Source organism: Ranitomeya imitator, chromosome 5 (assembly GCF_032444005.1).
Source record: "Ranitomeya imitator isolate aRanImi1 chromosome 5, aRanImi1.pri, whole genome shotgun sequence".
NCBI lineage: Eukaryota > Metazoa > Chordata > Amphibia > Anura > Dendrobatidae > Ranitomeya > Ranitomeya imitator.
Window position 1 is genome coordinate 94,204,145 of NC_091286.1, and position 23,753 is coordinate 94,227,897.

The 23,753-nt window shown below is 41.1% G+C and overlaps 1 protein-coding gene across 1 annotated transcript in view; it reads right to left on the bottom strand.

The window, feature by feature from the left end:
* The window catches only part of LOC138680555 (bifunctional protein GlmU-like), a 175,839-nt gene extending 152,651 nt beyond the window's left edge, over positions 1 to 23,188 (bottom strand). The window contains exons 1-2 of the mRNA XM_069767909.1: positions 23,128 to 23,188; positions 21,244 to 21,303 (exon numbers count right to left, since the gene is read on the bottom strand). Of these exons, the coding sequence (XP_069624010.1) occupies positions 21,244 to 21,303; positions 23,128 to 23,130 (63 nt within the window). The 5' untranslated portion in view covers positions 23,131 to 23,188. The remainder of the gene's footprint in view (positions 1 to 21,243; positions 21,304 to 23,127) is intronic.
* Positions 23,189 to 23,753: the final 565 nt, after the last annotated feature.

Below are 23,753 nucleotides of genomic sequence, written 5' to 3' on the forward strand. Positions count from 1 at the left end.
CACTTTGCTAAATCTATTTCATCTCTGTGTTTGTATTTTCATCTTTACTCACAGTCATTATATGTGGGGGGCTGCCTTTTCCTTTGGGGAATTTCTCTGAGGCAAGGTAGGCTTTATTTTTCTATCTTCAGGGCTAGCTAGTTTCTTAGGCTGTGCCAAGTTGCATAGGGAGCGTTAGGCGCAATCCACGGCTATTTCTAGTGTGTTTGATAGGTTTAGGGATTGCGGTCAGCAGAGTTCCAACGTCTCAGAGCTCGTCCTTATTATCAGTAACTATCAGGTCATTCCGTGTGCTCTTAACCACCAGGTCCATTATTGTCCTGACCACCAGGTCATAACAGAGGACTATGAGGTTTGCATTATATTATATGTAGGACTACATGGGTTGTATTATACAATATGGAGGAATATGTTATGCATTATATATGGAAGACTATGAGGAGAGCAGTATGCTATATGGTGGATGTCACGCTGTAGTACTGAGGGTTAATGCTGAGTAACACAAACTCCAGTGAAGCTGCCACTAGGTGGTAGCGGAATAGTCAGAGAGCCGAGTCAATACCAGAGGATAACGAAGTACAAAAGGGAAAACCAAGGCACAGAGTCAGACGAGAGCAAAAGGTCGGTACCGGTCTGTAGCAGAGATACCAGCTAGGTCAGAGCCTAGCTAAAGTCAAATACCGGGGAATCAAAACACACAGGGAAATAAGGAGCAGGGATGGGTAGGTGAAAGGTCAACAGACATGGGTCGGGTCAGATAAACACAGCCGAACAGATCAGAAACTCACCAGAGCCAGCTAGCACACCGAAGGCAAGCAATATAACTGGCACTGCACACAGGTTGCAGCACAGAGATATAACAGACCGGACACAGGAACGATGAAGGGAACATTAACACCTGACATGACCAGACCGGAAAAGGAGAGAAGACCAAAACCCAGCCTGGATCATGACAGTGGACTATAAAAACTGCAGATATGCTGCTGATAACATGATACTGTATGGGGACAGATTGATCTGCTAGTGATTGTTCTGAGCACATCATTCTTCCTCAGCCGGTGTAAAGAGGCAGTGAAACAAGAGTCTAATGACTTTAATATTGTCAATCACGCTCGTTTAACGTCCTAAAATGTTTTTGTGTGATGATGATACAATATGTTTGCATTTGGGGTCCCTCTTTAAACTTTTGCCCAGGGCCCCACTTTGTCTAAAACCGGCCATGATCCAGAGGCAGCATTATCAGGCACTGGCTGCGTGATTTCAGCCACGTATGCTTAACTTGAGAAAAACATACTTCGAAAGCTACTGGCGACTGAGCCGCACGGGACACTAATCAAATACACATGGCTGAAATCATGCAGTCAAGGATCTGATCAATGCTACCTGTGGATCGAGCAGCATGTATCAGCTATCAGGTTCCTTTTAAGCACATAATTAGAAGGGACAGGTGTAATGATCATTGATATTGATCAGTAACATAAATGACATGTACTAAACTTGAAAATGATTGTTTCTGACCAATAAATATCTGCTCCATCGGTGTGTACACTCTTCCGTTAGTTAGTGGTAAACACTATGCACCATAATACAAGGAAAGTAATATTGGTGCAAACAAAATGTAAGAAACATCCTATAACAAACAATTTTCCATGGGAAATATCTAATATTAGAATGTTTTAAGAATAATTCATTATTTTTATCATCTACAATATAATTGTCTAAGGGTCACTTTCATCTGTCTGTCTGTCTTTCTGTCTGTCACGGATATTCATTGGTCGCGGCCTATGTTTGTCATGGAAATCCAAGTCGCTGACTGGTCGTGGCGAAACAGTCGGGTGGAAAAATGGCCGCTCATTCCTCCCCGCAGTCAGTGCCCGCTCCGTACTCCCCTCCAGTCAGCTCACACAGGGTTAATGGCAGCGTTGACTGCGGTGTAACGCACTCGGTTAACGCTGCTATTAACCCTGTGTGACCAACTTTTTACTATTCATGCTGCCTATGCCGCATCAATAGTAAAAAGATCTAATGTTAAAAATAATTTAAAAAAATAAAAAATAGTTATATACTCACCGTCCGTTGGATCAGGAACAGGCCTTTTCTGCTCCTCGCGACACCCCGGTGACCGCTCCATGCATTGCGGTCTCGCGAGATGATGACGTGCGGTCCGGGAGCCAACGGAGGGTGAGTATATAACTATTTTTTATTTTAATTCTTTTTTTAACAGGGATATGGTGCCCACATTGCTATATACTGTGTGGGCTGTGCAATATATTATGTGGGCTGTATTATATACTACTACGTGGCTGGGCAATATACTACGTGGCTGGGCAATATACTACGTGGCTGGGCAATATACTATGTGACTGGGCAATATACTACATGACTGGGCAATATACTACGTGGCTGGGCAATATACTACGTGGCTGGGCAGTATACTACATGACTGGGCAGTATACTACGTGTCTGTGCTGTATACTACGTGGCTCTGTGCTGTATACTATGTGACTGGGCAATATACTATGTGGCTGGGCAATATACTACGTCACTGGGCAATATACTATGTGGCTGGGCAATATACTATGTGGCTGGGCAATAAACTACATGGTTGGGCAATATACTACATGGCTGGGCAATATACTACGTGGCTGGGCAATTTACTACATGGCTGGGCAATATACTACGTGACTGGGCAATATACTACGTGGCTGGGCAATATACTACGTGGTTGGGCAATATACTACGTGGCTGGGTAATATACTACGTGGGCTGTGCAATATGCTACGTAGACATGCATATTCTAGAATACCCGAAACGTTAGAATCGGGCCACCATCTAGTAAACCTATAATACTGTACTGGATGATCTAGGAATCTCCTAGTACTTTGGCACTTTTTAAAATATTCTCAAATATTATTTTAATCTTTAAAATATCCAACAATCTACTGTATGACTCCTAAGTATTTATAGTAATTTAAAAACAAGTGGTAAATTTTCCTCTGAAATTACAACTCCCTTTTTTTCTATGGGCTGTATCAGTAGCTCAACACTATTCTAGTTTGAAAGGGTTACCCTATGTCAAGATATGCCATCACTTTATCATATATGGAGTGCAAATTCTTGGACTCCAGCCAATTTTGGGGATGAAGGGTATGCACTCATGTAGAGAAGCATCACATGGATTTTGCCCTGCTCTGTAGCTGTCAGCTAATGAGCTGTGCATGAAAATAAAGTCAGCCCCATTCACTTGATGCATAGCTGGGTAGTCGGGTCATTATGCCGCGACAACAAAAAAGGGAAGAGTAAGTAGCACTACATCATTACGAATTCTCCTTTATTTTATTATTGTTGGGCCACAGAGGTCGAACCCTAATGATGGAATATCCCAACTTTTGAAAATTCCCATGGGATTGGAAAGACTAGCAAGTAAAATGCAAACAATTTTTTTCAAATCCAAGTAGATGCAGTGGTGGGTGACCATCTGATCAGAATATACATAATACCAGAGTATACCTTATGTGACTTTCCCTATGCACATCCATTGTTGGAAACCTAAACGCTATTTTGATTAAACATTAGTCTAATAATCTGGACAATCTGTCTTATTAACGGATTTGAACTGTAGGTCTATTATTATTATTTATTATTATTATACATTTTTATAGCGCCATTTATTCCATGGCGCTTTACATGTGAATACGGGGCAAATATAGACAAATACATTAAACATGAGCAGATAACAAGGCACACGAGTACATAAGGAGGGAGGACCCTGCCCGTGAGGGCTCACAGTCTGCAGGGGATGGGTGAGGATACACTAGGAGAGGGAAGAGCTGGCTGTGCGGCTGTTCAGTAGGTTGAGGATCACTGCAGGCTGTAGGCTTGTCGGAAGAGATGAGTCTTCAGGTTCTTTTTGAAGGTTTCTATGGTAGGCGCGAGTCTGATGTGTTGGGGTAGAGAGTTCCAGAGTATGGGGGAAGCACGGGAGAAGTCTTGGATGCGGTTATGGGAAGAAGAGATGAGAGGGGAGTAGGGAAGGAGGTCTTGGGAGGATCGGAGGTCGCGTGTAGGTAGGTACCGGGAGACCATGTCACATATGTATGGAGGAGACAGGTTGTGGATGGCTTTGTATGTCAGTGTGAGGGTTTTGAACTGGAGTCTCTGGGCGATAATAGGTCTAGCAACGATCCATAATCCAGTGTGTACCCTTCCCCATGCCCAAACACTATTTGCAAACTTTCTCCCTGTCTGAGCATGGGGAAGAGGAGCAAAGAAGCTCACACATGAGTACGGATCTTTACGATACCTGCACTTCAAACCAACTACTAAGACTGCATGAATTAGACAGATAAGACAGCACTTTCACTTTGGTTTTAAGGATAGAAAGAAGCAAAATAAGGTAACTAAGTACATTACACAGATTCATAGCTTTACAAAGGCTGACCAATAATTAAATAAAAGAAAGTTTAGCGGCTCCTTAACTTACAGCTACTACGGGTATTATGAAATGTCTGTCAGCTGCAAGCAAAAAACATCACTGATTCATCCAACCTTTTAGTAAGAATACATCCTACCATTTAGAAATAAAAAATACTGAAATGTAAGTGAATTGACAAAAAAACTTTTCATGTCACCTCATAAATAAAGTTAAAATGTCAGCTCAATGTTAAATTGTGATGATAGCAGAATCTATAAAAGCCAACATCGGTGGGATCCCCTGTGAATATAATCACGTCACTAAATACATTTTACTCCAAGACATCCTACCGGGGGGTTCATGCTCATTTTACAAGATCTATTGTGCTTTACATTTCATGTGCTTTTTTTAATGGAAATGCGTATTTGAAGAATCAATTTATTTTAGCTAGGCATGCTGGACACACAGCGTGTAATAATTGCTCGCCTCAGAGCCGTAACTAAAATTCACAGATGTAGAGAAATCAGGATAACAGCAGAAATCTGTTAATGATCAAAAGTGTTGCAACTGAAGGTTCAGTGACTCAGTCCACATGTATACCAACACTATACAAAAAAGTGATTATTCAGCTATTCACAGGAACAGAACTATTGATTCAAATAACAAAGAAAGCTGTATAAACCTCTCCGGCTGGGAAAATTGATTTTCCTTCTTCCATTTTTTGCCTTGAAGTTCCTTTAGGCATTTAATCTTTGTTCAGTTCAATTTTCTAATTCTACCCATGAATGCAAAAATAATTATTAGTTCTTCAAAAAAATATCCATGAAAAATAAATCATTTTGTGGCCTGACACAACACTTCCATGTCTATAATTGATCTCCAAGTAGTAATGTCTGAAGTTTGTATACAAACAAGTGAAAAGATTCTCCTTAGTGCAAAATGTTGAAGAATACATTTCACATTTCCACAAGTGAAAACTATTGATAAGGCTAGGGTCACATTGCGTTATGTGACCGCGTTTAATGGAGTACGTTACACCGCGGCATAACGTGGTGTAACATAGTCCGTTAACGCCGCCATAGCCTGTAATGGTGAACGCATCGCTAGCGCACGCCCATATTGGGCGTGCGCTAGCGATGTGCCGTCATTTGAGTGACGGACTGCGAACGCTGCTTGCAGCTTGACCCTAGCTTGACCCTAGCCTAGCCTTTTTAAGAGAGAAATTAGGAAGCAACGGGTAGACGTACAGTCTACTGCAGTCATTGCCAATGATATTATTTTGTAACTTAAAGTAAATTTACACATTTTAGCCCCATTTTCATCTATTTCTTAATAAAATTCTTGTCACCTGCAGCCTACCCTAAGAGTGAGTATAGAAGCTTATTTCATACTTTATAAAACATAGAACTTAATAAAACATTATGCACCAAAACCCAGGGATCTTTCTAGAAGTGGGAGCTTAGAGGAATTTAGACTGCTATAAAAAAAAGTTTTATATTGCCATTTATAGAGCCATACAGTTGTAGTTTTGTTGTATGCAGTGAAGGGGGCCTAATATGGAGCTCCAAAACTACTGAATAGACTTAGGCCCTATTCATAAAGACCGATGTTGTTCATGGTGTGCTCTTGATTCATGAAGACATACGACATTTCATGAATCAAGAACACCAGATGAGTGGCATGCACCTCTGTGGATGCTTTACTACAAAAACCTACTCAAGTCCCTGGAGTAAAATCTGTGTCTCGAAGTGAAGACCAAAAGTAGCAAAATTTTATCATAGCATTCAGTTGCACCAAATTCTCAGATATTTCAAATCTTATTAAGCCAGAACACTGTGCACAAATGCTTTGCTGAATCGGGTCTATAGAGTTAAATGATAATGTCTCGTTGCCTTCAGCCACCACTAGAGAAACCTTAGAAGCTTACTGAACTTTTTTATTCAAAGAACTTAAAGGAAATCTGTAGCAATGAAAATGCAGTCTATTCTGCAGGCAGAATGTTATAGAGAACAGGGAGTTTAAAGGATTGATCTGTAGTTTTGTGAGTAAAGATTCAGTATAACCTGTTTTTAATCATTTAATCCTCAGCACTTTCTAGAATTTTCGGTCCAGTGAGCAGGCCTATCAGTGACTGGCCGCTTTCTTTGCATAAAAGAGCACAGAACACCAAGGTCACCACAGTTCAGCCTCAAAAACATGCAGCAACCTCGATGACGTCACCGCCGTTCACTGATGCTGCTCTTGCGGCAACTCATTCCCCAGTGGTTCTCAGCCTGGACGTTCACATCTTGGCACTGTCCAGGTTGAAAAGTATTTATCCCCAGACATAGATTACAGCGTAGGACAAAACGATGGACAGGTGAGGGATATTGTTGTTTTTTATTTTTGTTTTATTACAGGAGACATTGGCTTCAATGAAATGGGCGTTAGGAGAGTATAACTGTGTTTGATATTAACCCCTTTCTACCATTGGATGTACTATTCCGTCCATGTGGGGTGGGCCCTACTTCCCATGGAAAGAATAGTACGTTCAGCGCGATCAGCAGCGCTCACGGGGGTAGCATGGCCAATTGCGGCCGGGTGTCAGCTGACTATCGTAGATGACATCCGGCACTATGTGCCAGGAGTGATCACAGACCGCTCCTGACACATTAACCCCTGGAACTCTGTGATTAAAGATGATCGCTGCGTTCCTGCGGCACAGGGAAGCATCGCGCAGGGAGGGGGCTCACTGCGTGCTTCCCTGAGACCCTCGGAGCAACGTGATGTGATCGCGTTGCTCTGAGGGTCTCCTACCCCCTCCTCCCTGCCAAACCGGATCCAAAATGGCCACGGGGGGCCTTCCGGGTACTGCAGGGAGGTGGCTTGTAAGCGCCTGCTCAGAACAGGTGCCGGGAAGCCTCCCTGCAGTGCCTGTCAGATCGCTAATCTGACACAGTGCATTGCAAAGTGTCAGATCAGTGATCTGATCATGTATATAGTGATGCCCCCCTGGGGAAATGTAAAAAAGGAAAAAAAAAAAAAAAAAACATTTGCATGTGTAAGAAAGAAAAAATTCCTAAATAAAGAAAAAAAATATTGTTCCAATAAATACATTTCTTTATCTAAATAAAAAACAAAACAATAAAAGTACACATATTTAGTATCGCCGCGTCTGTAATGAACCGACCTATAAAACTGTCCCACTAGTTAACCCCTTCAGTGAACACCGTAAAAAAGGCAAAAAACGAGACTTTATTATCATACCACCAAACGAAAAGTGGAATAACACGTGACCAAAAAGACGGATATAAATAATCATGGTACCGCTGAAAATGTCATCTTGTCCCGCAAAAAACGAGCTACAATACAGCATCATCAACAAAAAAATGAAAAAGTTATAGTCCTCAGAATAAAGCAATGCAAAAATAATTATTTTTAATATAAAATAGTTTTTATCGTATAAAAGCGCCAAAGCATAAAAAATGATATAAATGAGGTATCGCCATAATCGTTCTGACCCAAAGAATAAAACTGCTTTATCAATTTTACCAAAAGCGGAACGGTATAAGCGCCCCCCAAAAGAAATTCATGAATAGCTATGTTTTGTTCATTCTACCTCACAAAAATCGGAATAAAAAGCGATCAAAAATGTCACGTGCCCGAAAATGGTACCAATAAAAAAAATGTCAACTCATCCCGCAAAAAACAAGACCTCACATGACTCTGTGGACCAAAATATGGAAAAATTACAGCTCTCAAAATGTAGAGCGTCTTTTAGTGTGTGACTGCTGCCAATCATAAAAATCCGCTAAAAAACCCACTATAAAAGAAAATCAACCCCCCCCCCCATCATCACCACCTTAGTTAGGGAAAAATAATAAAATTTAAAAAAATTTATTTATTTCCATTTTTCCATTAGGGTTAAGGTTAGGGTTGGGGCTAAAGTTAGGGTTAGTGTTGGGGCTAAAGTTAGGGTTACAGTTGGGGCTAAAGTTAGGGTTAGGGTGGGGGCTAAAGGTAGGGTTAGAGTTGGGGCTAAAGTTAGGGTTAGGGTTGGGGCTAAAGTTAGGGTTAGGGCTACAGTTAGGGTTGGGGTTAGGGTTAGGGTTAGGGTTGGGGTTAGGGTTGGGGCTAAAGTTAGGGTTAGGATTGGGGATATAGTTAGGGTTAGGGTTGTGGCTAAAGTTAGGGTTTGGATTACATTTACAGTTGGGATTAGGGTTGGGATTAGGGTTAGAGGTGTGGTTAGGGTTAGGGTTGGGATTAGGGTTAGGGGTGTGTCTGGGTTAGGGTTTCAGTTAGAATTGGGGGGTTTCCACTGTTTAGGCACATCAGGGGCTCTCCAAACGCGACATGGCATCTGATCTCAATTTCAGCCAATTCTGCATTGAAAAAGTAAAACAGTGCTCCTTCCCTTCCGAGCTCTCCCATGCGCCCAAACAGGGGTTTACCCCAATATATGGGGTATCAGCGTACTCAGGACAAATTGAACAACAACTTTTGGGGTACGATTTCTCCTGTTACCCTTGGGAAAATACAAAACCGGAGGCTAAAAAATAATTTGTGTGGAAAAAAAAGATTTTTTATTTTCACAGCTCTGCATTATAAACTGTAGTGAAACACTTGGGGGTTCAAAGTGCTCACCACACATCTAGATAAGTTCCTTAGGGAGTCTACTTTCCAAAATGGTGTCACTTGTGTGGATTTTAATGTTTAGGCACATCAGAGGCTCTCCAAACGTGACATGGCATCCCATCTCAATTTCAGTCAATTTTGCATTGGAAAGTCAAACTGCGCTCCTTCCCTTCCAAGCTTTGCCATGCACCCAAACAGCAGTTTTTTCCCCCACATATGGGGTATCAGCATACTCAGGACAAATTGCACAACAACATATGGGGTCCAGTTTCTTCTGTTACCCTTGGGAAAATAAAAAAAGGGGGCGAAAAGGTAATTTTTGTGAAAAAATATGATTTTTATTTTTACAGCTCTGCATTATAAACTTCTGTGAAGCAGTTGGTCAGTCAAAGTGCTCACCACACATCTAGATAAGTTCCGTAGGGGGTCTACTTTCCAAAATGGTGTCACTTGTGGGGGTTTCAAAGTTTAGGCACATCAGGGGCTCTCCAAACACGACATGGCGTCCCATCTCAATTCCAGTCAATTTTGCATTGAAAAGTCAAACAGCGCTCCTTCCCTTCTGAGCTCTGCCATGTGCCCAAACAGTGGTTTACCCCCACATATGGGGCATCAGCGTACTCAGGACAAATTGCACAACAACTTTTGGGGTCCAATTTCTTCTGTTACCCTTGGGAAAATAAAAAATTGGGGGCGAAAAGATCATTTTTGTGAAAATATTTTATTATTACAGCTCTACATTATCAACTTCTATGAAGCACTTGGTGGGTCAAAGTGCTCACCACACATGTAGATAAGTTCCTTAGGGGGTTTACTTTCCAAAATGGTGTCACTTGTGGGGGGTTTCAATGTTTAGGCACATCAGGAGCTCTCCAAACGCGACATGGTATCCTATGTCAACTCCAGTTAATTTTGCATTGAAAAATCAAATGGCTCTCCTTCCCGTCAGAGCTCTGCTATGCACCCAAACAGTGGTTTACCCCCAAAAATGGGGTATCAGCATACTCAGAACAAAATGTACAACAACCTTTGGGGTCCAATTTCTCCTGTTTGTCTTGGTAAAATAAAACAAATTGGAGCTAAAGTAACTTTTTGGTGAAAAAAAGTTAAATGTTCATTTTTTTGTAAACATTCCAAAAATTCCTGTGAAACACCTGAAGGGTTAATAAACTTCTTGAATATAATTTTGAGCACCTTTGGGGGTGCAGTTTTTAGAATGGTGTCACACTTGGGTATTTTCCATCATATAGTCCTCAAAGTGACTTCAAATGTGATGTGGTCCCTAAAAAAAATGGTGTTGTAAAAATGAGAAATTGCTGCTCAACTTGTAACCCTTATAACTCCCTAACAAAAAAAATTTTGCTTCCAAAATTGTGCTGATGTAAAGTAGAAATGTTCCTTATTAAGTATTTTGTGTGACATAATTCTGTGATTTAAGGGCATAAAAATTAAAAGTTGGAAAATTGCGAAATTTTCTAAATTTTCACCAAATTTCTGCTTTTTTCACAAATAAACGCAGGTAATATCAAAGAAATTTTACCACTAACATGAAGTACAATATGTCACGAGAAAACAATGTCAAAATCAATGGGATCTGTTGAAGCGTTTCAGAGTTATAACCTCATAAAGGGACAGTGGTCAAAATTGTAAAAATTGGCCAGGTCATTAACATGCAAACCACCCTTGGGGGTAAAGGGGTTAAATTAAAAAGTAAAAATGTTTTGTTTTATTTCAAGTAAAAGACTTTATTCTAGCTGTGCATTTACCATACAACTATAGGATTAGTAATGGATAGGTGTTTTATAGATGCATCTGCAATAGTAATCCGTGGGCTTGATGTCACCTGAGAATACAAAGGTGACATCAACCACACAAATATGAACTCCACTTACCACCACTACAGGGCAAGTGGCAAGAGTCGGGCAAAGTGCCAGAATTGATTGATTAATAGATGTGCCTTTACTAGGCAGCTACGGGCTGCTATTATTAGGCTGGGGGGCCCATATCTATGGCCCCTTACCAGTCTAAGAATACCAGCCCTCAGCTGTCTGCCTTAGCTTGACTGGTTGTCAAAAATTAGGGGGAAACCAACGCTGATTTTTTTAAATTATTTAAATAATTAAAAAATATGGCATGGGAACTCCTCTGATTCTTGATAACCAGCCTTGCTGACAGTTGAGGGTTGCTGTGATTTTTGCCTGGCTGGTTTTCAAAAATAAAGAGGAACCCACGCTGAGTTTTTTTAAAAATTATTTATTTACAGCGCCAACTGATGCATGCTCCCATCAGACGCTCTTGCTCTCGTTGTTATTAGCGGCAGCAGGCGTCGGCTGTTGGGAGCAATAGTCCCATCAGCTGACATCAGTGACTGGAGGTAAACTTTATACCTCCAATCACAGCTGTGCGCTCACACTGTCTTTTGACCAGTAGTGATGACAGCATGGGAACTGGGGCTGCCTGCCCGGCGGTGATGAATTTATCATCAATCAGAAACGGTGTTTGCTGCACTGTCGTGCACATGACAGCGTGGCAAACACTAGATGCTCGGGGCCCCCATTGAATTGAATATATTCAAGTCAATGTGGTCCGGGTACTGTTCTGGTACCCGAACCCAAACTTTTTGTAACTGTTCGGCCGAACCTACCAGACGCGAACATCCAGGTATCTACCCATCTCTAGTTCCATGCCCAGGTGGTGAGCAATTTTATTGGTACATGTATGCCTCTCTCTCATTGGTACATTTGTCTCTCTTTTTCATTGGTATATTTTTGTCTCACTCATTGGTGCATTTTTGTCTCTCTCTTGCATTTGTATATTTTTGCCTCTCTGTTTCTCTCATTGGTACATTTTTGTCTCTCTCATTGGTATATTTCTCTCATTGGTACAGTTTTATCTCTCACTCTCTCATTGGTACATTTCTTTCTCTTCACTCTCTCCTCTCTCCTCACACTATGTCTCTCACTATCTCCCTCTCTCTCCTCCCTTCTCCCTCCTCCCTTCCATCATCACACCCCCCCTGCCAGTGAAGTTACTCAAACTAACATCCTGAAGATATTGACACCATTGTGCAGCATGCGCTGACTCCTGCGCATGCGCCAGAGACTTCAGACAGAAGTACACATTTCTGGTTATATTATAGATCTCATGAGAATTTAATGTAAATTGCACCTTTAGAAATATAGTTCCTTTGAAAATTGATGACTTTTTTAATACTTAAATTAAGAAAGCTTTCAGAAATAGAATTATTAATAGTTAATAACATTTTGGACAACCAACCTGTTTTAACACACAAAGGGTGATGATGATACTAATTATTGATTTGATTTAGATTTCTCTCTTGTTCATTCACTTTGCATTTTATGAATTGAAAACCAAAACTGCAGTGTGTATTTAACCAAAGATTATGCAAAATTGAATAATGAAGCCTTTATTAAATATATGTTAAAAGCATGTATGTATAACACAAGAGACACAAAAACAGATTGATGGGTGAACGAGCATGGGAAAAAAGGCACAATATGCACAATAAAAATTAGTAAATTAAAAATTATGTACACGTGATAAATTACTTGGACTGGCAGTTTCAAAATGTCAAAATTTCTAGAAAAAAGAAGCAATTGGTAAAATGGGATGCACAATAAATTATTAATGGATCACCAACAATACTCACCTGACGTATTTCACACATGCTTAGTCTGAGTAACAACAAGAAGTGGTCTCCACAAGGGAATGTTATACTAGTACTAGTCCTCAGATTATGGTGTTGGGTGGCATAATGTACGTTAGCAGGACCCCTCTAGTCTCCATTCCATACAAACAAAAAGTATGTGCTTTGAGAAGATTTCAGAGACTGTAGCTGATGAACTGAAAAATCTACCAACTTAGCATGTCACAGATGACAGGGCTCCATTCATAGCAAGATCCATTAAGCAGATCCAAATGTCGCCTTTTTGGCTACACTGACTTATGATGGGGTTTGAATGCATATATAAAGGAAGAAGTAGGGATGCAGAGGTATCTTCTGATGGTACCACCCACTGTGGAGATAAATCGATATATCTGAATTTGTATAATTACTAATTTATCAATAAATAAAATCTATTTTACAAAGATGATGAAAACATACTGTGGATCAGAGTCTTCTTTGGGATGAAAGGATAGTGAAGCCAGGTGGGTATTAAAATAGAAAGTATAAATAACTGCCTAGTATTACTATCCTTATGTGCGTTAACCTGACAAAGGTCCTGATCCAGATAGAGCCACATTTAGACAAAAATGCTAACATATTGCTCCATCACACTAACCATTTATGATGTGTTCACATGAGCTGATTTCAGACCGTTAAATAAGTGTGATCGACCATATTCAAGTTGTTCAGCGATTGTTTATCAGACTCTTAATACAGGTTAACAAAGAATGATGGGAACAGAACAATCTCTAATAAATCATTCTGTGTCATCAGCAACACATCTCCTGTTTACAGTGGGAGATGGGCTGACGAAACCAATAGGTCCAATTCACCAAAGCTTCTACACAAAAAATGTTGTAAAAGCTATGAAAAGAAGCAAAATTTTTGAGCAATACGAGCAATGGATTGTGCAACAGTTTTCTGACTTATAGTTTGAATAAGCTCCACCAATATGGACCGAGACAGGGCAAGGCTGGATGTGGCTACACTCGCCCACTTAGTTATTAAAAATTGCCGGCTTGTTTACTCCAGAAATGTTACTCCAGTCCACGGAGGCACTCGCCATTTAGATGAGGCACCAAATTCATTAAGTGGCGTGTTCTCCTTAATTAATTTAGCGCCTTCTACTTCTGCAAACCAGGCGTAGTGAAATTGTGCACTACACCAGTCTTAACGAATCGACCCCAATGACTTGTTCTGGCATAAACCATCTAATCACACAATGAATAAGCATCATTTTGCTATTTTTTGGGGATTATTGCTGACATGTTCACACCTTCGATCTCTTATCTTCACAGCCAGTATTTATAAATATAGGTTACACATGCACACATACTGTACGTGTGACACAAACACTGTACGTTACACACACTTCAATGAATAACACACAGTGTATGTTATACACACATATAAACATAGTGCATGTTACATACATCATGTCAGTATATAATACACATAACACACTTACACACATACAGTGGCATGCGAACATTTGGGCACCCCTGGTTAAAATTATTGTTATTGTGAATGATTAACCCCTTAAGCCCCGAGGGTGGTTTGCACGTTAATGACCGGGCCAATTTTTACAATTCTGACCACTGTCCCTTTATGAGGTTATAACTCTGGAACGCTTCAACGGATCTTGGCGATTCTGACATTGTTTTCTCGTGACATATTGTACTTCATTTTAGTAGTAACATTTATTCGATATAACTTGCGTTTATTTGTGAAAAAAACGGAAATTTGGCGAAAATTTTGAAAATTTCGCAATTTTCCAACTTTAAATTTTTATGCCCTTAAATCACAGAGATATGTCACGCAAAATACTTAATAAGTAACATTTCCCACATGTCTCCTTTACATCAGCACAATTTTGGAACCAAAATTTTTTTTTGTTAGGGAGTTATAAGGGTTCAAAGTTGACCAGCAATTTCTCATTTTTACAACACCATTTTTTTTTTAGGGACCACATCTCATTTGATGTCATTTTGAGGGGTCTATATGATAGAAAATACCCAAGTGTGACACCATTCTAAAAACTGCACCCCTCAAGGTGCTCAAAACCACATTCAAGAAGTTTATTAACCCTTCAGGGGTTTCACAGGAATTTTTGGAATGTTTAAATAAAAATGAATATTTAACTTTTTTTCACACAAAATTTATTTCAGCTCCAATTTGTTTTATTTTACCAAGGGTAACAGGATAAAATGGATGCCAAACATTGTTGTACATTCTGTACTGAGTACGCTGATACCCCATATGTGGGGGTAAACCACTGTTTGGGCGCATGGCAGAGCTCGGAAGGGAAGGAGCGCCATTTGACTTTTAAATGCAAAATTGACAGGAATTGAGATGGGACACCATGTTGCGTTTGGAGAGCCACTGATGTGCCTAAACATTGAAACCCCCCACAAGTGACACCATTTTGGAAAGTAGACACCCTAAGGAACTTATCTAGATGTGTGGTGACCACTTTGACCCACCAATTGCTTCACAGAAGTTTATAATGCAGAGCCGTAAAAATAAAAAATCATATTTTTTCACAAAAATGATCTTTTCGCCCCCAATTTTTTATTTTCCCAAGAGTAAGAGAAGAAATTGAACCTCAAAAATTGTTGGCCAATTTGTCCTGAGTACGCTGATACCCCGTATATGGGTGTAAACCATTGTTTGGGCGTATGGCAGAGCTCGGAAGGGAAGGAGCGCCATTTTACTTTTCAATGCAAAATTGACTGGAATTGAGATGGGATGCCATGTTGCGTTTGGAGAGCCCCTGATGTGCCTAAACATTGAAATCCCCACAAGTGACACCATTTTGGAAAGTAGACCCCTTAAGGAACTTATCTAGAGGTGTGGTGAGCACTTTGACCCAACAAGTGCTTCACAGAAGTTTATAATGCAGAGCCGTAAAAATAAAAAATCATATTTTTTCACAAAAATAATCTTTTCGCCACCAATTTTTTATTTTCCCAAGGGTAAGAGAAGAAATTAGACCACAAAAGTTGTTGTGCAATTTGTCCTGAGTGCGACGATACCCCATATGTGGGGGTAAACCACTGTTTGGGCGCATGGCAGAGCTCGGAAGGAAAGGAGCGCCATTTGACTTTTCAATGCAAAATTGACTGGAATTAAGATGGGACGCCATGTTGGTTTAGAGAGCCCCTGATGTGCCTAAACATTAAAAACCCCCACAAGTGACACCATTTTGGAAACTAGACCCTCTAAGGAACTTATCTAGATGTGTTTTGAGAGCTTTGAACCCCCAAGTGTTTCACTACAGTTTATAACGCAGAGCCGTTAAAATAAATTTATTTTTTTTTCGCAAAAATTTTTTAGCCCCCAGTTTTGTATTTTCACAAGGGTAACATAATAAATTGGACCCCAAAAGTTGTTGTCCAATTTGTCCTGAGTACGCTGATACCCCATATGTGGGGGGGAACCACTGTTTGGGCGCATGGCAGAGCTCGGAAGGGAAGGAGCGCCATTTGGAATGCAGACTTAGATGGATTGGTCTGCAGGAGTCACGTTGCATTTGCAGAGCCCCTGATGTACCCAAACAGTACAAACCCCCCACAAGTGACCCCATATTAGAAACTAGACCTCCCATGGAACTTATCTAGATGTGTTGTGAGAACTTTGAACCCCTAAGTGTTTCACTACAGTTTATAACGCAGACCCGTGAAAATAAAAATTCTTTTTTTTTTTCACAAAAATGATTTTTTAGCCCCCAGCTTTGTATTTTTACAAGGGTAACAGAATAAATTGGACCCCAAAAGTTGTTGTTCAATTTGTCCTGAGTACGCTGATACCCCATATGTGGGGGGGAACCACTGTTTGGGCGCATGGCAGAGCTCGGAAGGGAAGGAGCGCCATTTGGAATGCAGACTTAGATGGATTGGTCTGCAGGCGTCACGTTGCATTTGCAGAGCCCCTGATGTACCCAAACAGTAGAAACCACCCACAAGTGACCCCATATTGGAAACTAGACCTCCCATGGAACTTATCTAGATGTGTTGTGAAAACTTTGAACCCCCAAGTGTTTCACTACAGTTTACAACGCAGAGCCGTGAAAATAAAAATCCTTTTTTTTCCCACAAAAATTATTTTTAGCCCCCCAAATTTTTATTTTCCCAAGGATAACAAGAGAACTTGGACCCAAAAAGTTGTTGTCCAATTTGTCTCGAGTACGCTGATACCCCATATGTTGGGGTAAACCCCTGTTTGGGCGCACGGGAGAGCTCGGAAGTGAAGGAGCACTGTTTTACTTTTTCAATGCAGAATTGGCTGGAATTGAGATCGGACGCCATGTCGCGTTTGGAGAGCCCCTGATGTGTCTAAACAGTGGAAACCCCCCAATTATAAATGAAACCCTAATCCAAACGCACCACTAACCCTAATCCCAACTGTAACCCTAACCACACACCTAACCCAGACACACCCCTAATTCTAATCCCAACCCTAATCCCAACCGTAAATGTAATCCAAACCCTAACCCTAGCCCCAACCCTAGCCCTAACCCTAACCCTAACCCTAACCGGAAAATGGAAATAAATACATTTTTTTTAATTTTATTATTTTTCCCTAAGGCTAGGTTCACATTGCGTTAGGGAAATCCGTTTAGCACTAGCGGATTGCGCTAACACAATGTCTTTTTAGGTGTCGTGTTTAGTGGTCGCGTTAACGTCCCCGCTCTGGAAGATCGGGGATCGGACCTCGGGCGCGCCGCGGACGCTGCAAGCAGCGTCTGAGGCGCGCCACAAAAGAATGGCACCTTGCTAGCGCGAGCCGAAAATGGCACGCTCTAGCGATGCGCTACACCTGAAAATCACATTGCTGTCAATGGTTGTGCTAACGGACCCGTTGCACGGCGTTAATTGTGACATTTTCGCCGTGCAACGCTGTCCGTTAGCGTTAACCCATTAACGCAATGTGAACCTAGCCTAACTAAGGGGGTGATGAAGGGGGGTTTGATTTACTTTTATAGCGAGTTTTTTAGCGGATTTTTATGATTGGCAGCCGTCACACACTAAAAGACGCTTTTTATAGCAAAAAAGTTTTTGCGTCTCCACATTTTGAGACCTATAATTTTTCCATATTTTGGTCCACAGAGTCATGTGAGGTCTTGTTTTTTGCGGGACGAGTTGACGTTTTTATCGGTTACATTTTCGGACACGTGACAGTTTTTGATCGCTTTTTATTCCGATTTTTTTGTGAGGCAGAATGACCAAAAACCAGCTATTCATGAATTTCTTTTGGGGGAGGCGTTTATACCGTTCCGCGTTTGGTAAAATTGATGAAGCAGTTTTATTCTTCGGGTCAGTACGATTACAGCGACACCTCATTTATATCATTTTTTTTATGTTTTGGCGCTTTTATACGATAAAAGCTATTTTATAGAAAAAATAATTATTTTGGCATCGCTTTATTCAGAGGACTATAACTTTTTTATTTTTTTGGTTATGATGCTATATGGCGGCTCGTTTTTTGCGGGACAAGATGACGTTTTCAGAGGTAACATGGTTATTTATATCCGTCTTTTTGATCGCGTGTTATTCCACTCTTTGTTCAGCGTTATGATAATAAAGCGTTGTTTTTTGGCTCGTTTTTTTTTTTTTTTTCTTACGGTGTTCACTGAAGGGGTTAACTAGTGGGCCAGTTTTATAGGTCGGGTCGTTACGGACGCGGCGATACTAAATATGTGTACTTTTATTGTTTTTTTGTTTTTTTTTTATGTAAAGAAATGTATTTATGGGAATAATATTTTTTTTTTTCTGCTTTATTTAGGAATTTTTTTTTTATTTTTTTTTTTACAAGTGTGGAAATTTTCTTTTTTACTTTTTCACTTTGTCCCAGGGGGGGACATCACAGATCACCGATCTGACAGTGTGCACAGCACTCTATCAGATCGGTGATCTGACATACAGCCGGGCAGGATTAGAGCTGCAGCTGCAGCCTGATCCTGACCCGGAAGTGCTCCCTGCAGGACCCGGATGCAGCCCGGCGGCCATTTTGGATCCGGGGACTGCAGGGAGAAGACGCTCGGTACACGGTGAGCACATCACCGTGTACCGATCGTCTCAGGGAAGCCCGCAGGGAGCCCCCTCCCTGCGCGGTGCTTCCCTGCACCGCCGGCACACCGCGATCATCTTTGATCGCGGTGTGCCGGGGGTTAATGTGCCGGGAGCGGTCCGTGACCGCTCCTGGCACATAGTGCCGGATGTCAGCTGCGATAGGCAGCTGACACCCGGCCGCGATCGGCCGCGCTCCCCCCGTGAGCGCGGCCGATCGCATATGACGTACTATCCCGTCCATGGGAATTAAGTCCCAGGTCACCTGGACGGGATAGTACGTCATATGGGATTAAGGGGTTAAACAAGTTGAAGTTGAAATAAGCTCTAAAAGGCCTACACTTAAAGATGACACATTTTCCTTTGTCATTTTTTGCATTTTAAAAATTATATCCTCGGAGATTTGTGTGCTCAGATAACTTTGACCAAGGTTTCAGAGCTTAATTAGCCTATTAGGGTTATGGCTTGTTCACGATATATTTAGGAAAGGCCAGGTGATGCAAATTTCCCAGTTTTGTAAAAACCCAACGCGGCGCCCCAGGGTCCTGGTCGTCGCAGTGGTATTGCTTTCCTCTCTGGGGAGAGTGATGCTACGTTTGGAGGCAAAGAAGGATAACTGCATCCAGGTATCACAAGCATGCAACACATTTCACACTCCAGATCACCAGGGGGAGCTTCTGCTCCTATTTATTAGGTCACTCCCCATATATATATATAACTGGTAGTCTATAGGGAAAGTTAGTTGAGTTCCAGGCAGAGGTCCAGACAGGAGTTCTGTTAGAACAAGAACCAGAGTCTGAGGAGGATGGAAGGTTAAAGGAGCTGTGCATGCCCTCAGAGCTGCAGCTCCCAGAAAGAGACATTGAAAGGCAGAACTGTATTGCAGCGAGCATGAAGGAAGTTGAAGCAAAAGAGAGGATACCAGAAGGGGACCAGCCCCGCTCAAGCTGTCTCCTTCTGAGGTGCAAAATCCCAGTAACTGGAACACCGAGGGAGTAAGGACCTCTACGCCTTATTTCAGAGACCGTCAGGACAGCTAATTGCAGGTTACCTGTCTGCACTTACACCCAGGAGGCACGGTGACAACTACAGAGCCGGGTTGTCTAAGAGACCCTCTAAACAGGCTCAAGTCACCAGTCATACAGTCCTATCCTATATGGGGGACAGAGAGCGAAACATCGCATTTGTGAGACCCTTATGTGAAGCCATAGGCAGTAAGGGACTACACCACCGCAGCGCAAAGAAAGGCTACTGATTTCCACCTGGATAAGGGAACTCTGGACTTGTCTCCAAACCAGCCGGACTCTGCCTGCCCTGTGATCTGGTGCCCTGGACTGTGGATGCTGAAGTCTTCAGTAAGGGTAAAGAGACTGCAACCTTGTGTCCTTGTTCTTCACTGCGCCATTCATCATTCACCATCTACACACCGGGAAGCCCTGGGGATACACTTCACCTGTGGGAAGGTATACCATCTAGCTGCCATAACATCACCCCAGTGGACCCCTTAAAGCAGCATCAGTCACCCTTACGGTATACCACAGGTGGTGTCACGAACATTCCCCTTAAAGACCTTTCCCTTTTACACGGACGTCCCAGAGTCACAGAATGGGTCAGCCACCATGACATCCCCCTGTGAACCGAAGGGCCTGGTACCGAGTACCCCACGGCCCCCTGGGGGCGACTCACCAGCCTCCTCTAACCTTGTGCCAAAAAACAGCAGCCATGGATTCTTCTAAGCAGCTGCCTAGCACTCTGAAAATGAAAATAGTGGAGGCCCATAAAGCAGAAGAAGGCTATAAGAAGAAAGAAAGGTACTTTCAAGTTACTCTTTCCTCAGTTCGAAATGTAATTAAAAAATGACAGTCAGCAGAAATATTGGAGGTCAAGATAAGCAAAATTTCAGTGAGAGCTGCTCGTAGGATTGCTAGAGAGGCAAATCAGAACTCCTGCTTGACTGCAAAAGATTTAGCAGACTGTGGAATTGTAGTACATTGTTCTACTGCTCAGAGACACCTGTACAAATATGGCCTTCATGGAAGAGTCATCAGAAGAAAACCTCTCCTAAGTCCTCACCATACAATTCAGTATCAGAAGTATGCAGTAGAACAGCTAAACAAGCCTGATGCATTTTGGAAACAAGTCCTGTGGACCAATGAAGTTAAAATAGAACTGTTTGGCCACAATGATCAAAGGTATGTGTGGCGAAAAAATGGCACAGAATATTAGGAAAAAAACATCTCACCAACCATTAAACCTGGGGGTGGATCAATCATGCTTTGAGGTTGTGTTGCAGTCAATGGCATGGGGAACATTTCATTTTTTAGAGGGAAGAATAGATTCAATGAAATTTCAACAAATTCTTGATGCAAACATAACACCATCTATTTTACAACTTTCTGAATCTGAGTATTCTGAAATACATTTTAATTATTGAAAAACAATATTTAGAAACCTACCTGAATATAAGCAAATGTGTCTGTCACAAGCAGTAACAGACCAAGATAAAGTACTGGATTCTGTCATGACAAAATAAAAACAATCATTATGCAGTGGGAAAAAAAAAGGATGGAAGGGAGAAAGGAAGGAAATATTTTATCAGTGCACAAACAATGATAAATGTCTATCTATTGAATGTAATAATCAAATCACTTTTCTAATATACTGCAATTAAAAATTCCCTACTGTCTCTTCTCTGTCTTCCAGCTATTTTCAACTTCCATTCCAATGACTTTTTGTTGGAGAAATGGGACATCATCAGTGACATCTGTTTAAGGGGCAGGACTGGTCTCTGCTCTTCCTGCTTGCCTCATTCTCTGCTTTTCAATGCACACTGACAGTACACTCTCTTGCTGGCTCATCACCACTCATTAGATCGGATGAGGGAGCGCACTGTCACCATGCTTTCAAAGGAATATAGTATTGTGAGCAGTGAGTTCATACGGAGCATGCGTCAGAATTGACAACTAGCTCAGCAGAGCATGGACTAGCCCAGCCCTTGAAACGGATGTCACTGATGACACTTTCTTTCATTGTGGGGATAAAGTCCCGACTCCTTGATCACATCTCATTTGAATATCCCAGCATGCAGTGGGAATTCTCAACATTTTTTTTATCAGAACAGAAGTAAAGAAAAAAAAGCAGGAAGATATAGTAGAGAGGGAATGGTAGGGAATTTTTAATTGACATATAGTAGAAAAGTGATTACATTAGGATTTATTCAATTGAATAGACAATTAGGGTAAAGTTCAAATTTGATTTTAGACCACCTCTTTAATAAAAAATATATCATAATCAAATCTTTAAAGGGTTGTTCCCAAAAAACCTATTTATTCCCTCTTCATGGTAGAGGGTATAACTTGCTTATCACTGGAGGGCCAGCCGTTGGGACCCCAAGTGATCCTGAGAATGGGGCTTTGAAACCCTGAGAACAGGATTGCTAGGGTTCCGACCTCCAGAGATTAGCAAAATATTCCCTATAAATTCCCTAGAATAAATTGATTTTAGGAATTTACCCTTTAAGAATGAACATTGCATTTGAGATCTGGTTTCAATTTAAAAAGAAAAAAAATTTCTAAAAAGACAATTGTTTTTCATTCTCATTTATAATAATATTTCAGAAAAAAGTTAAAACGTTAGAAACATGAAAAATGCTACCAATAGTTTAAATAAAAATTGAGCCGCGCAGGAATGATGGATGAGTTAATGCATTATGCATCCCCGCTGCAATCAACTCTAATCTCTTACACACATTGGCCAGAAATATTGGAGCAGTTGGTCACTTCAGAACTGAATATCTTACAAAGCCGCTGATAGATTTGTAAATGCAGCCCATCGAGATTATATCCAGTCACAAGGATAAAGTGTTCATAAATTGGTGAATATATAAACCCTCATTTTTAAGCTTAGATGACCTCCAGAATATTATTAGTCTTTATAACAAAAGTAAAACTTCCGAGATTGAACCAAAATACATAACAGATATAGCAGAGCTTGCTTTGCCTTTGAAGCATTTCAGCTTGCATTCTCTATGAAGCCTTACATTTCTCTGCATTATAGTAATTCAGATGATATTATGCCAAAAAACAAATTGCAAAATATCAGAGTGAGTTAATCCAAATCACAAATTCAGCTCTGCTACATTACTATACGACTTTGAAAGAAATGAACAGGTAGCCTCATTTAGTAGCTTTGGCCACTAGGTCTACAATAAGCAGGGGGGAGATATTCATGAGGATGTCGCTACAATCAGATAATCGCTCGGATCATATTAAACAAAACTTTCTTTTCCCAAATTATAAGATTATTTCCACTTAGAGGAGAGGGACAACAGTTAAACTCACCATGACTAAAGGGCAGAACCAGTGTTTGCTTTCGGGTGACACACTTTTGGCTGAGCTCTTGTCTTTTTAAAGACCATTAGTCGTGGTCCAAAGGTCACATGTGACGCTGAACCCTCCAGGCGATAAACTCAATTTACGTAAGGATTCCATGCGCCATCTGCTGGATTAAGAAGGATTCTTATGGTGGATGATCAGTCCAAGGGTACAAATATTACTGTTTTCGTGTGAGTAGTAATGGGTCCATTTCCCAGTTCGGAGTTTATTACTATCTTAATATAATATAACTAAAACTAATAAGTGCCACATGAAATATTTTATACACTTCTTACAATTTTTAAAAAAAAAGGATTGTGTTTCCAGGAAGAGCACCACAACTGCCCACTGGCTGTGTCTGGTATTGTAGCTCACCCCAATTTAAGTGAATAAGGCAGTTTTGACAGATCAGAAGGAGAGTGTTTCTTCTGCTCAGAGAAAAATGTGAATGCTGCAGCCAGTCACTGATTGGCTGCAGCACATTTGTGACATGCGTTTTGTCAGTAGACTGGTGGGGGACACAGGGCTGAGAGCGGAGCTCCGGCACCAGTCCGGGAGGTATGCATGCTTTTTTTCTTCACTCTATCCAGCAC